Source organism: Struthio camelus, chromosome 3, assembly GCF_040807025.1.
Source record: "Struthio camelus isolate bStrCam1 chromosome 3, bStrCam1.hap1, whole genome shotgun sequence".
NCBI lineage: Eukaryota > Metazoa > Chordata > Aves > Struthioniformes > Struthionidae > Struthio > Struthio camelus.
In genome coordinates, this window is record NC_090944.1 from 95,595,146 (window position 1) to 95,610,996 (window position 15,851).

Genomic DNA, 15,851 nt, shown 5'->3' on the forward strand with positions numbered 1-15,851 from the left:
GATTGTTTTAAATCCCAGTATGGCCAAGCTTTTTAAAGCAGTTTTTGATTTCACTTTGAAATGCACCAAATATTATTTTCAAAAGGAACAAATCTTTCAGCTTATGTGATGTGGTATACCTAAACATCATTTGATTTTGCAGAATTTTGCCATAACTTATATTAATTTTGTGACTTCTGTATAGGGGAGCTGAATAAAAGAACTTCCCAAACTCTCCCAATATTAAAATTGGAATTTATTTCATGGCAAAGTTATTCCCGAATTCCAAGTGGTGTACAAAAAGCCAGATTATTTCATCATAAACTAATCTGTGTGTCACGTTAACTTGAGACTTATTTCTCCTCTTGCTCTGAAAAATGTTAGATGATAAGAGGTCAAGAAAAATAGAGATGGAAAAATTCCAAAAATTAGGCAAAATGGCTGAAAGGAAATTTGTAGTAGTATGTTCAGCTAATTTAAAATCAGAAAAAATTGCATGATGGATTTTTGAAGTTCTTTCCTCAATTTGTCCTCTTTGTGTTTGTTTTCTTACTCAACTTGGCCAAACTGCTGCTGAGGCTTTCAATTTCAGTTTTTTATTTATATCTGATATTACTTTAAGCTTATATTATTTTCATTAGTCTGCACATGCACACATCTTTCTTGGGAAAAAAAAAAAGCAAGCAAGAAAACTAATTTTAATATAACCTAGGCCCTAACTTATAACCTAATCTAGCAAAGCACTTTTATACCCTTTTTTCGCAATGTCTATGAGGAATCTAAATAGATCTTCCTAAGTGCTTGGCTGAAAGAGGACTGTAAATTGTGCACCTTTGTAATGTTTTGCCTTTGAAATTAGTGGTTAGAATATTTATCACTGTATGATCAAATGTAATACAATTTAATACTATTTCTTTTTGATTAGTGAAATGAGACTGGAAAAAAACTAAATAGGTTAAATACCACTGAAAGTTTCCACCTGATGTGTACTGTAATTCAGGATTAAAACCTTTTCTCTTCTTTTGATTATATCTCCATGTTTCAAATCAATATTGAAGAGAACATTTCATTAAGAGAAACATTTAGGTATATATTGAAGTTATGTGCATGTTTAAATGTAAAACATATTCATATGTTTTCCTGAATTTTACTGAATCAAGCATCTTGTGCATTTTTTTGCCTTTCACTTTTTTGTTGCAGATTCCTTCACTTCAGAAAATTGTCATATTGCAGTTTTTGGTCCATTGCTTTCATGGAGTGAAAGTGATTTGCTAGACATATAGTGCAGTTGATACAATGTTTTCTTTTAAGTATAAAGATGAAAATGTTTATCTGGCAGGCATTAGATAATTGTTCCCAAATAAAATTCAAAATGTTATTTTTAAAATACTATGTTTCATATAAACCATAGTAAGGGTGCTATAGATGAACTTTGCTGGCATTTTGGCATAATAAGAAATATTAATAGATATCTATCTTTAATAGCCCTTTAACTTATTCTGTAGTCTTATCCATAGATTATGGCTTAGATTCAGTGACATCTTAATGTGCTAGAAATACATGGTTGGGTCCTTTTTGGGCTTGATTTTGCAAACTGTAATGCATAAGCAATTTTCCTTGTGAGCTGTTATTTAAGGTCATTGCCATCTTAGTGGTAAAGTTACATGCTTAGCATTTGTGACTATACAGGCTCCATAAAACATCAGCATTTCTGTAGCTATAATGCTTATTTTTGCAAGATGCTAAATATTCATGGCATTCAGCAAAACACGTGACTCAAAGTGTAACTTTAAGCATGTCAGTAGTTCAGTTAAATTTAACAAATAAAGTGATTAATCCTGCAGGATATTCTATATCAACAAATGGTCATCAACAAACGTAAGTATCTTGCTGGACTGAACCTATATATGATGTAGAATTATATACTTCCTGAAGGCACAGATTCCTCCTGATTTTGCCTCATTGCCTTCTCGGACATATATTGTATGTGTACATTAATCAGCACTGTCAGAAACAGTCATTTATTTTTCGTTGCTTAATTAGCTGAAAGAGTTTTTAGTCTTCTGTGACTAAAACTATATATTTGGTATTTATGTCTGGGACAGAGAAAAATAACATTGTCATTTATAGTAATTGGCTCACTCTTGGAAAAAGAATTGTATATTGTTTGCCGCCACCATAAATACACACCTGGAATTAGGAGGAAAAGCGTTTTGTCTTTCCCTGTGTTACAAGAAATGTGATTTGCATATACTTTGGTGATACGTGCTCTTGTTACCAAACATTATGTTAATGGGAGCAAGGAAAAGAGAGAGATAATATATTTTTAGTATTCACATTAGTTTTCAAAATGTTTTTGCTTCCTAATCTTAACATTATACTGAAACTTCTCACTAAAATTCCTAGGCTATGGACTGGTAAGTCCATTAGCTTGAACGTGTAATCGTTCATGCTGTTATGTACATTGGCACCTCTGATCCAGTTCCTGTTTATAACTATTCTAAATGGTAAGCAATGTTGTTTATAATTCAGCTCTAATAACATAATTATAATAATATAATGAATCCAGTCCTTTATAAATATAATCATCAATCAATCAATATAGCAATATGTCAATAATTATCAATGTAATTATTGTCTATAATTTCCAATCTGTTAGAACCTTCACTTTTTTTTTCTCTCTCTTGTTTCGTTCTGTTCACCTACTTGAAAAGAAGTCTTCTTTGACATTGGATTTGGAAGTTCACATAAGAGTCAAAAATGTCCCGACATTAAACTTTTAAATATTTCTGCAATTTCCTTGTGTTTTTATCTCTTTTCCTTCAGTTGTCTACTAATAGCATTTCACCACATGTTAAAATGATATATATTTTCAAAACAAAAAGGTTTTTATTGTTTCTTCTCTTGTTGCCGTGATATACATTCAGAATACTTGTACAAAGCCCTAATTGGGAAATTCTTCACATTTAATAGGTGATGTTTAATAGTTTTGAACACATATGCTGTTGTCCTCCTTTCATTAGATGTCTTTCTACTTTTCTTTCTCAATCTGTGCCTTTTTCCTAGGTGAATGGGTGTTTTCCATCTTCACACTTCAGTGTGCAAAGTTAACTGTATATACTGGTGTAATTGAAATAGTGATGGGTTAACTGAGGGCTTCTTAGGCTACTGTTTTTCTGTGAAGAATCAAAAAAATGATTTGGAGCTTTATATATTTTGATATTAGATGTCTACCAAAAAGTGAATTTAAGGGCCTAATTCAGCAAAGCACATAGGTACATGTTAATTGTAAGTTTAGTGCTTTGTTTTATACAGGGAGATAGATGCCCAATGTTCATTTTGTATGAATGACAAACTGGTGCTAAATCCTCAAATGCATCTGTGATTTTTTGGGAATTTGAGAATTCAGATATCTGTACATTTCTGGAGTCATTTTAGGATATTTTAAAATCTATTTTAAATCTAGTAGCTCATTTGAGGAATGTTTTGGTTTGATTAAATCTTCTGTATTTTTAAGTGTCTTATTTTGTCATAAATGGGAACCAAACTAATCCAGTCCTAACCTTTGTATGTAGTGCAGCGTTCATGCCCACCAAAATCAAACAAGAAAGTGAATCATGGATTGTTTCTAAAATGCTGCCAAGCTCATACTGCCGTATTTTATAAGGAGAATGTTGTGTTTTAGAATTTGTTATTATTTAAAGAAAAAACAAAGTAACTATCTGCCAAGCACAAGTCACATGCGCTTCTGATTAGTGGCTATAAATTTTCTTTCTCCTTCTCTGTTCTTTTAAATTTTCTTTGGGGGGCATGGGGGGGTTGCTTGGCAGCCTGCGATAATTTGTGCTTCCATCTGGCCTTTCTGCAGGGGAAAAGGTGATGCAGGATGATGAATTCACATGTGACCTCTTCCGCTTCCTCCAGTTACTTTGTGAAGGACATAATTCAGGTTTGTGGGCAGGCTGCCGGTCAGCCAAGCCGAGGTGATGGTAGCTAAGGATAAAAGCTGTTCATTGCAGGTCGTTTGGCAACTTTCATAAAATACTATGAAAGGTGGTGTAGCTGCTGGACTGTACATGAAAGGAAAATATTTATGTGGAATTAAATTTTTAGAGTTTTTTAATCCATGTAAACTTTGTAGAGAAAATGGTTTCCAAACTCACGCATTTTGGATCTTGACTTACTAGGAGAGGTAAATTATAGAGAAAATGTACGTTGATTATAACTTCTAGTCAGCAATTAAGAAGAAAAAGAAAGCAGGAAGGCTGTTTAGTATATTTATCATAACTTGGCATTTGTAGACTTTGTGGTGTGCTACTTGTTACGAATGACAAGTTGAAATTTTACGTGTCATTACAAGGACATGCAGGAGATCTTTGAGGAAGTAGCATGTTTTTTAAAATATGAAATCAAACGAATACCAGTCATTACGTGAAGCATATTATCATTATTAAGTGCATTTCCCAGAAATCTCTGTGGTATTATTGGGGGAGGGGGGGAATTTTTATCTGTTGGACTTATTTATGACTTTGTAATCAGGAATTGTATAATAATGGAGCTTAATTTTCCTTTTGTTTAGCAAAGTATAGACGAAATGTATTTCCATCAATAGTAATGGAGTTCTAAAGGTGTAAAATTGGTCAGAAATAATGCCTAGTTAAAGTTTTACAGAGGAAAAAGATAATAAAAGTTCTGTCTTACGGTTTTCTGACAGATTGGTATGTAATCTCCAGAATAAAATGCTAAAACTCTGGGAGTTCAAAATTTAATTGCAATTAATGTATATTTGTAAACAAAAAAGATTTTCCATTCCTTTAAGCTACACTTTCCTAGATCGCATTTAATCAGAACCAGTTTGAATGGCTAATTTTGTAACGGGTTGACATATCAGCAAATATAAACTAAACTTTTCTTTGCATTTTTAGATTTTCAGAATTACCTGAGAACTCAGACTGGTAACAACACAACTGTTAATATTATCATTTCCACAGTGGATTACTTATTGAGAGTTCAGGTACATTAATTTATATACTAATGAAGTAGATGACGTTAATTACTTGCATCTGTGCAACACCATTGGAATTTTTTTTCAATTTTTATCATAAGACAGTATCTTAATACTTTCTGTTTTCTTGTACATTTGGTGTTCCTCTTAATAGTTTTGTGTTTGGATATCCCTGGTGCACAGTTTTGTACAGAAACTAAAGCCAGAATATATTGCTCCTTTGTCTAACTTTATGTATTTGAATCTTTGCTGCATCATGGCCACTTTCTGTATTGCTAGATGCAGGTCATAAATCATTTTCCTATTACTGAATGAGAAGGGGGTCCCAAAGTGTGTGTTCTTGTCCCAAGAAAAGAACTCTTTTAGGAAAACCTACATTGACCTCCTGGATAAAACAAAGGCTAGGCCTTTCTGCTGCGTCTGTGGTATTAGCAGTCACCCAGCCTCTAGCCTGACATGCTCAGCTTTATCTATATAGCTCAACTCGGACCTTTTTTTCTTTCCTATTTTTTCATCTATGTGCTTTTTCTGTTTTTTTTTTCTTCTTTTTCTTTTGATGATTCTTTGCTCCCTTTCTTTACATCTTTTGTCTAAGGAATTTGTCTAAGGTTCTTAGTGTGTAATGCAATTCAGATACGTAATTCGGTTCCTTTCACTGTGGATCCTTTACTTCATGTGTCTCACTATATGTTGGCTCACCTTAATAATGCAGTAAGAAAGGAAGTCAACTTTTTCCATGAAATGTTCCTTCTATGTTTTTTCCTCAAGGAGAGTATACATGCATTATGTCATTGTGTTTACATTAGGGAAGCAAGATGAAAGGCAGACATCTTGTACTTGAAGACTGAGTTGCTTAATTTCTCTGGAATTTCCTTCAGCAGCAAGTGGTTTGCTGCCGCAAAAGTTCTATTTACAGTAAAATCGAACTTCACCCTTAACGTAAAATGTTCGACTTTACCAGAGGAGCTTATTGATTTGTCACCATGTTTGTCCTGCTCACTATGACCTATGTTTTTGAAGAGAAAGTCTGTAATTCTCTACTGGTCACAGTTCTTTAAATACCGTTATTTTGCACTATGCGAGTCAAAGGTGACAAAAGTGTGCAAGACTGATGTCAAACATTATCTGTAAAAATACAGTGGAGTCTGTTAACCACACAGAGCAGGTAGAAAGTAGATATACGCTAAATAAGAGGTAAGCATCAGTTTTAACTGTGAATTGAATTCACCAGTTGTTGACTGAGACTGCTCTTTGAGTGTAAAGTCATTTTTATTGTTCAAGTTAAGCTTCAGCCAGTTGCTTTTTCACGCATGTTTTTATCTGAACATGGGTCTGTTATATGCACAGTCATGTGATGACATGGAGTGAAGCATAAGAACTGTTGCCTAATACCGGCAAAAATAAAAGCAGAGACAAAATTAAAAACCATTTAACGCTCTAATTTGAATCTTCTCCTTAACCTTTAAATATGAAAACATCACTTTGTCACAACCCTTTGGAGAATAATGAAAAAAATGTAATTTGTTTCCTAAACAGAGTAAGTGAAAGACATAAAAATAAATTTGTGATAAACATTAATCATTTTTCCTGTTTCTGTCATCTCTCTGAAAATCCACAGCACTGCACACGATACTTAATCTACTATATTTACTTTAAATTTGCTGAGTTAAATTTTCCCTTTAGCCTTTTATTTATTGGGTCTAAGAATTCTTGTCTGTGAAAACTGATCCGTTTTAAGTTGCTGTTATCAACGCTGCTGCTTAACCTTATACATTTTCTAGAAGTTGTAGGAACAATAGTAGTGATAATGACAAAAAAACAATTTTTATTGTGTTGCTTATTTTATTGAAACTTTAACTTTCTTTTGGGAGAGACAGGAAGAAGACTCATACACACAAAGGGACATTTGTTCCCACTGTTGACTAGTTGACAAACACACAGTATAGAGATTTTTTTAATGAACAACATGCAGCATAGCAGTACCAGTGAATGCTCCTTTTCAGAATGCAAGTGATTGTGTTTCTAAGAGCAGATAACCAACAAATCTAATTTTTTTTAACTAGATTTTGAGGGGTTATTTTCTTTGTTTTGATTTACTCCTGTTCCTATTGATTTCTCTTGAGATCAAAATATAATTCCTGAAATTATACTTGAGAATCTTTCAGGGATCATTAAAACTAAATATTAAACTGATTACTTTTTAAAATTCTAGAATACTTATATAAAACTAAACACTTTTCAGAACTATATTACTATCTAATGTTATTTTTGTTATCATGGTAAAGAACCCGTTAGAGGCAGTGTAACTGTGTAATCTCTTTGTGCTTCTCACAACTGTTTTTAGGAATCCATTAGTGATTTCTATTGGTATTATTCTGGGAAGGATGTTATTGATGAGCAAGGACAGCGAAATTTTTCCAAAGCCATCCAGGTTGCAAAACAGGTTTTCAATACTCTCACAGAATATATCCAGGTAAATTAGTTTTACTATAACTTTATGAATTTTTACAGAAAATCATCGTACTTCTGACAGAAAGACCTAATGTAGATAGATATAATATCAATAGAGATGTAGTATAGATACATTTATGCCTCAGATCTATTTTAGTACTTTTATTTAAGTAGGAACGGAAGTTTTGAAGCATGTGTAACTCGCTACTCTTCTGGAACCTTAGCAGTTTAGTCAAATTTAGAGTTATTAGTAGATAATCTTTGTTTGTTTGTAGGCAAGATAGCAGGCTTTTTCTTTTTTGCTAATTTGGTCCAGACCATAGCAATGTTATCCACTTTTAAAATCTTAACTTTTAACCCACTGAGAAACTAAAGTCAATTCAACATGTAGTTGCATAAATAGTCAATAAAGCAATAGATTGCATGCTGTGTCAGGAGTAAGGCTGTTTTAAGGCATCAGTGCCCTGCTGGAAATACTCAAGTCACATGATGTATTTGAGCACTGCAGATGTTCTTGAGATCAACTCAGAATAAATGAAAAGAGCAAGCTGGCAGGACTTGATGAACTCTAGTGAAAGGTTAATAAGGAAATTAAATGTCCTGTGTTCTAAGAAGGCTTTGGGTTGCTTGCAGCAAATAAAGATGTGTCGTTCACTGAATGATTCATTTAAAAATGTCTTTTAAAAACCCTTGTGCTGTGGGATTTGTCCATACTGTACTCTTAATAATAAGGTAAAGATCCTATGAGAAAACTTTTGGGATTTCATAACTACTTGTCTTTTGTGATTATTAGCTAATAAAGATTTTATTCCAAGTCATTTCAGTCATCAAAAGATTTTAGATTCATGCATTTCAGAATTTGGAAAGTTTGGAAAAATATTTCTTTAGTGCTGTGTTGTAGAACACGTAGAATATGCTGGAAAAAAATAAGGATCCTGATTCTCTGATCTCTTATACCAGTGTCGCATTAAACCTTTGTAAAGGCTTCTGTTTTGCAGTACAAAATAGAGAAGAATCAGCTTGAAAGTTTGTACCCCTTTAGCACTTGCAGTTTAAAGTTGCAGGCAGACAAAATTTTTGTAGTTCTGAATTAGTACATATGTACTTAGTTGGCTAAAATAAAGTCAGGCTGTGAATGATTATTAGAAATGGGCATTGCTTAGAGTCATTTGTGTTATGAAAAAGATAATTCTGTGTATGTTTAGCTTTTCATAGCAGTTTCTAAAGGACAGCCCCCAGCTATGCACTGCCTCTATGTCTTCCTTCCTGTTTTTGTTGAGTTTCTTGCAAATAAACTCTGCTTTTCTTTTCTTACTGCCTGAACGATAGGGACCATGTACTGGGAACCAGCAGAGTCTGGCACACAGCAGGCTGTGGGATGCAGTAGTTGGTTTTCTTCATGTGTTTGCCCACATGCAGATGAAACTGTCTCAGGTATCTTTTCTTGTTTTTTCCTCTTTAAGTTACTAACTCTTTAGTGAAGATCAACTGACTTGTAAATATTTTTTGAGTCATTAGTAAAAGAACAGTTAATAGTGGAAGTATGAGGAAAAGTAAAAGAGACAGAGAGGTGGGTGAATACAGCAGAGCTGAAGGTATACCTTTTAAAAGTACAGTGGACATGAGTAGCAGGCCTGTAGTAGGATTACTGACAGTAGACATGAAGCCAGGTACAGATAAATGAAGCATATTACCTGAATTCAGAAAAAACTAGGCAGTTCCCATGTTCTCATTACCAAAGTCAGTTTTTCTGCAATTTTGCCTGAGTCTTTTCTGCAGAATCCATCTTCCACATGCAGGTGTCTAGTTCAGGGCAGACATCTAAGCCTCTAAGACTCTTCTCCTCTCAATAGAGAAAGAGGGTGTCGGACCTTAGAATGGGTGGATTGCCTTTGGATGTTACCTCTCTTTTCAGGGGCTATAGAAGTACTACAGGGGACTGGCATAGGCAGCTCTGTAGAGGGCTGAAATTAAATGAGAAGAATCCTACCCTTAAACAGTATGGTTTTTTAACTTCTTAACTTTTAAAGAGAGTTCAGTATGCCTTATTGCACATCTTAACTGAGTGCAGAGATCCTGAATTTTTAAAATAATTTAGTGTTCTCAGAGAAAAGGATCATAAGCTTGAAATGGTTTTAGTTGCTGTTAAGTAGTACAACTTTGAACGCTATGAGATTGTCAGTTTTTACTGTTTGGATCCATTACAGATCAAACATCCATGTAAGTACTTTTACGTGTGTTACATAAATGAAAGTAGTCTCACTCAAATGATTTTCTTCCTTTGGGACTTTACTGTTGAAAGAAAATTGATCGCTTAGATCCGTAGACTTTATCAGTGCTACAGATAAGCTTCTCATTCCTTTTGGATAGATAGATGTCTTCTTCCAGAAGATGGCATCCTAGTGAAAGCTGTTTCTCCAGAATGAACAGCAGTGAATTTCCACTGATGTGTATTTCTAAGTTTATACACATACTATCATAGTTGGAATATCTTTACTATTTTAAGAATGGAAAAAATAGTCAATAATTGTGTAGGCAACAGTAGTGACTGTTGTGATTTCTTCCTGAAAGAGCAAGGCAGCACAGACACAGAAAGTGTCTATAGTTTCTATAACTACGTAGTTATAGAAAGCAAGCCAAGCACATGGACACAGTGCATTGATTATGAAAGATGATGTGACTGTTGACCAGAGTTTCAGAGCAATGACAACTTTACAGTCTCAGTTTTGCCCAGGGTGGCTTTATACCATCTCACAGTTACTGCATCTAGAAAATAATGATACTCACCCTGCCACTTAAGAGAGATTCAAGAAGCTTTACTCAACAGCAAGGTCCGTTTCATGTATGGAGTTACTTGTGCTATTCAGTGGAATGACAGGAACACAGTCTACCCCGAATGTATGATAAATAGTGGTGGTGTCTTTCTCTTGTATGGAGCTCAAGCTCTTGGCATCTGGGAGCTTATTTGGTGAGCCAGAATAGCCTTGAGCATGACCAGAATAGGGATTAGGGGTTTTTTTTTGTTTATTTATACTTACTGTGAGAATATTTTTAATAAGTTGTTCAGACTCTGTTGAATTATCAGTTTTCAAAGGTGTACAGCCTGGCTAAATGAATTTATAAGGAGCTGCCCTATGGCTTTTGTCTGTTTCAGGGGCCTGCCTAGGCTAAGTAGTTAATCTTTGTTTCAAACCAGAAGTTTCCAAAGCACTTTGGAGAATATTTAGAACATGATTTCAATTGGAGCAAAAATATGGGGCTTTTTTTTTTCCTTCTCTAGTCTTGTACTAGGAAGCAGCTGGTTGATAGTTGCGGTAGTTTTTTAAAAATCTCTGTGAGGCAGAGAACAAATTTTAAAATTTCTGTCTAAATAAACAAAGATTATCCAGGCTATAAGCACCTTGAAGTAAGAAGTTTTGTAATGAAAACTTACAAGGAAAATTAGAGATGTCTTTACTATTTCCAACTTGTTTGATTTCAGTCCAAGATGCAAACTGTCATAAAGTACGCTGAATTTGTTTTTTTTACCACTGAAGCCCAGCAATGCTTGAGTAGGCCATAGTGACAGCATGATGATGAGAATTACTCAGAAGGAAATGAAGGAGTCAGATGAACATATTATCCAGATAGACTGCAGGATGAAATCATTCTTAGGCAAAATAGTAGATCTGATAAGTTGAATAAGATAAAATATGGCTAAAAGAACCAATATTGTCTGTTATTTAAGGATATATTAATGGAATTTTACTGATTTTAATTTTGAAATTGTATTTCAACTTTTCTTCCTTCCCTACCCCACAAAAAAGTTCATCAGCCAATAATGGAATCAGTCATTTTTGAATCATGTTGCACTTTGAACTTCATATGCTAGTACCATTGTTATTATTTTTACAGGACTTTGCAGCTATGAACTTGATTACACCAACAGTGACATTGTTTTAGGTGACATGAAACATTGCAGAGACATCATCTGTGAGCTTGACATATCCAGCGATTGCTTTAAAAATTGTCATCAGCTTCAGTTTTCACTTTATCTCTATTAAATTATTTTCTTCTAAAGTAATGATTCTTTATATGTTAGTCCTGTAAGTGTAAGGTAGACAGTCAAGCAGTTACATATATTTACACGATTTTATCCCTTTTGACACTAATAGCCTCTTCATTTACAAGGCTTATTTTCCAAGGTGAAATCTGCATGCACATATATAAATGTTAAAAAGTCGATAGATGTATAACATATTGTATTCATTATGTAGGATTCCAGTCAAATTGAATTACTGAAAGAATTAATGGATCTTCAGAAGGATATGGTTGTCATGCTGCTGTCTATGCTGGAAGGTAGTTCCAATATAATTTGAAATTCTCTTTCACAGTTGTTTTAGAAATGTTTTTACCTTTGGAGATTTTCTTCTTGTTAGAAGTAATGTTTCATTTTCCTTTTAGTTTTTAATTTTCATTATCAATGGTGAGAAGAGATGTTAGATCTTAAAGTACATGGGAGATTTATATGTAGTAGTTTAGATCATATTTTATATTGATTCTGAATGTCAGAATTATATAAAAAGCTGCTCTGGCAGAAGTTTTGTTTTGTTTCCATTAATTTAGCTTCTCTTTTGGCTTAGGTGAAGTTATTTACTAATGAACTAGAAATCCTAAACTCCTAAGCTACTGAGCCATTCTTCAGTCATTTTATTAACCACATAACTGCGTTTGCATTTATATTGGCAGTGATCTTAGCCATAAAAAACAAGCGTTGATTTAGCCAGAGACTAGGTTCAAGGTCCATTTTTAGCTAATATCTTGCAATTATGGTTTTGCAAGAATATCCAAGAGGACACGATCATTGTCAAGAACTATTACTATTTATTTATCTATCTTTCATGGTACTGTATTCGTGCTCCTGAGAGTAGACCACCAAGACATACACAAATATAGGTGATCTGTTTTTCCTTTTGCATCTTAGAGGTACTTTATCACATTTTTTTTTTGAGAAAACTGGGAAGATAGCAAATGCAGCAAGGATTACAGTGATTGCAGTGTAGCATGAATTGCTACTGCTGCTGCTCAGTTTGTAGAAGGTCACTGAGAAGCAAAGTAAATTCTTGGTATATGTAAGCTGCAGTCCACGAGTGACCTACAGAACAACTCTTCCTAACTGATATGATGCTCTGCCACGCTACAGTAAAATATTTGTAACATCACTCTTAAAAGGTGCCTTGTGTTTATTATATTATTAAATTTAACAGCTGTCTCTCTCTATGGTCTGCTAATTACTCCTTGGTTTCCATGGTTTTTCCATGTCTAAGGATAGTGTTTTTAGTAAAAGATTTCTAATTTACAGGTGGCTTTTCCATATGAGAGAGCTAGTCAACAGTTTTTTGCCCTTAATATGTGATTATTTCAGGAGTCATTATTAATCACTTTTCTTTGCAAATACATTTGCTGTCATCAATATCTGTTACTCATTGTCATCATGTCTAGGTAATGTTGTGAATGGAACTATTGGCAAGCAGATGGTTGATATGCTTGTGGAATCGTCCAACAACGTGGAGATGATTCTGAAGTTTTTTGATATGTTCTTAAAACTTAAGGATTTGACGTCCTCTGATGCATTCAAAGAATATGACCCTGATGGTAAAGGCGTAATTTCAAAGAGGGATTTTCACAAGGCAATGGAAAGCCATAAGCATTACACTCAATCTGAAACTGAGTTTCTGCTATCGTGTGCTGAAACAGATGAGAATGAGACCCTGGACTACGAGGAATTTGTGAAACGCTTCCATGAACCTGCTAAAGACATTGGTTTCAATGTTGCTGTTCTCCTGACCAACCTCTCTGAACACATGCCCCATGATACCCGCTTGCAAACTTTTCTTGAGCTGTCAGAAAGCGTTCTGAATTATTTTCAGCCCTTCCTTGGACGCATAGAAATCATGGGCAGTGCAAAACGCATTGAACGAGTTTATTTTGAAATAAGTGAGTCAAGTCGGACTCAGTGGGAGAAACCTCAGGTAAAAGAATCAAAGAGACAATTTATATTTGATGTTGTAAATGAAGGAGGGGAGAAAGAAAAGATGGAGCTTTTTGTTAATTTCTGTGAGGATACAATCTTTGAAATGCAACTGGCTGCCCAGATCTCTGAATCAGATCTGAATGAAAGGTCAGCAAATAAAGAGGAGAATGAGAAAGATAAGCCTGAGGAACAGGATCCCAGAATTGGTTTTTTCTCTCTTGTGACTATGAAATCAGCATTAGTAGCTCTCAAGTATAATTTAATGACTCTTATGAAAATGCTCAGCATGAAGAGCCTAAAGAAACAAATGAAAAAAGTGAAGAAAATGACTATGAAGGACATGATCTTGGCTTTGTTTTCTTCTTATTGGAGCATTTTGATGGGCTTATTGCATTTCACCTGTAGTGTCTTCCGAGGCTTCTTTCGCATTGTGTACAGTTTGCTACTTGGAGGAAGCCTAGTAGAAGGAGCAAAGAAAATCAAGGTGGCTGAACTGTTAGCTAATATGCCAGATCCCACTCAGGATGAGGTGCGTGGGGAAGGAGAAGAAGGGGAGAGGAAACCAACAGAAACTGCATTGCCTGCGGAAGACCTGACGGATTTGAAAACTTTATCAGATGATAGTGATCTGCTCTCAGATATATTTGGTTTGGATTTGAAACGAGAAGGTGGCCAGTATAAATTGATCCCTCATAATCCAAATGCTGGTTTGAGTGATTTATTGAGCACTCCTTCCTTAGTTCCAATGCCTGAGGTGCAGGAAAAAGTACAGGTAAGTATATATCTTTTTTTCTGCCATATATTTTTCTTCCCCGTATGTTAAGTGTAGTCTTGAAACAAAACTCACATCTATGTAATTGCATATAATCACTAAAGTTTAGCCTCTTTGAGGTCAGAAACTTGCAGCCTCACAGCCTTTGCTAGATACATGCTTTTTCGGTTTGCTGTTAAATCAGTGTCAAAACATGTCTTTATAAATGTAAATTGAAAGATAGTCTTCCCTCAATGTGTCAACAGTTTTAAAAAAAAAATCAGTTATAATGGTCAGTGCTCTGTATATCGTTTTAACTAGGTTTAAAGACTGTATGCTATATAATAGTGCCCGGATATTTTTCTTTTATCTAACTCTCTCTAGGAGCAGGTGAAAGAAGATGAAAAGCAAGAGAAGGAAGAAGCAAAATATGAACCTGAAAAAGCAGAGTATGTATTACTCTACGCTGTGATCCTGCAAATTGTAGTTTGTTTCACTGAAGGATCAGCTCTGATTATACTTTCTCCTTCACCTTTGTATTTTGTGTCCATTCACATTCCACATTTATGACTTTTTTATTCATCCTCATCATCAATGGACATTTGGAAAGAAAGAAAACAAAAATGACATCACTTAGAGCTCTATTTCCTGAATTTCCTTCTTCCAGGAGCATACTTTGTAGTGTTGATTTAGTTTCTTTTAGCTAGAATTCACAGAACTCATAAGGTAACTTGCTACCTTTCCTCACAGAAGTTAAAAGGTTACTTGACTACATTTCCAGAAGGTAGTCCTAGGAGTTTGCATGTTTATCCAAGAGATGTTTATTTACAAAGGCATAGCTACAGTGGTCCCAGAGTCCACTGAGAATTTTGATGGAATCAGTATATTTTGTAGAATATTTTGAATCTACTAAATTAGCGTTTTAAGAGGACTAAGTCTTCTGTGGGACTGTTCTCACTGGGCTCGTTTTCATCCATTTGTTTAAGGTATTCTTGGCAAACATGAAAGCTAGAAGAAAATCTCTTTAAAATCGTAAGAGCTCTTGGGTTCTAGAGGGTAGTTATCTGTCAGTGATAGAGCTTGAATCAGTTTTGCCCATCCCATTTGATATGACGTGTTTTGAGTTACTAGGATTTTGCAAAATCTTAATAGTCCGATATAATTTTGATGAATTACTGGAGTACTCTTAAGTCTTTGTGCAGAACAACCATTAACATTTGTTAAATGATAATTTTAATCTTTTTTTAAAGCAACTTAAAATTAATTAAATGATTAATCAACCATTAATTATGACATTAATGGTAGTAGCCCAGAATAGAAATAGTGGAAAAAAATATAATACTTGCTTTTGAATAGCAAAAAACATGGAATTCCATCTCCTTATTCATGGTTCCTGCTATATGGTTTCTGTAGCTAAAATGTCACTGTCCAAATACCAAGTGGATTCCTTAGTTTCAAGTTCTCTCCGTATTGCCCTTCTGGAAAGACAAAAACTCTTCTTTTTAATCAGTGCAGCAAATTTCCAGAGCAGCCAGTGCAACTTTAGGAAAGAACATCTTGCTGACTTTTGAAGCTGACTTTACTCTTGGTTGGGGTGCTTGACTTCTTGAGTTTCAGCAGTACTCATGTTCTTTGTGAAGAGTGCAGTGCCT

The 15,851-nt window shown here is 34.5% G+C and overlaps 1 protein-coding gene across 9 annotated transcripts in view; it reads left to right on the plus strand.

The window, feature by feature from the left end:
* Positions 1-15,851, plus strand: part of RYR2 (ryanodine receptor 2) — a 469,316-nt gene that overhangs the window by 426,724 nt on the left and 26,741 nt on the right. For all 9 annotated transcript variants that reach the window (XM_068939250.1, XM_068939252.1, XM_068939253.1 and 6 more), the window contains 7 exons: positions 3,848-3,928; positions 4,905-4,993; positions 7,329-7,457; positions 8,765-8,869; positions 11,692-11,773; positions 12,917-14,220; positions 14,584-14,648. In XM_068939250.1, the coding sequence (XP_068795351.1) occupies positions 3,848-3,928; positions 4,905-4,993; positions 7,329-7,457; positions 8,765-8,869; positions 11,692-11,773; positions 12,917-14,220; positions 14,584-14,648 (1,855 nt within the window). The remainder of the gene's footprint in view (positions 1-3,847; positions 3,929-4,904; positions 4,994-7,328; positions 7,458-8,764; positions 8,870-11,691; positions 11,774-12,916; positions 14,221-14,583; positions 14,649-15,851) is intronic.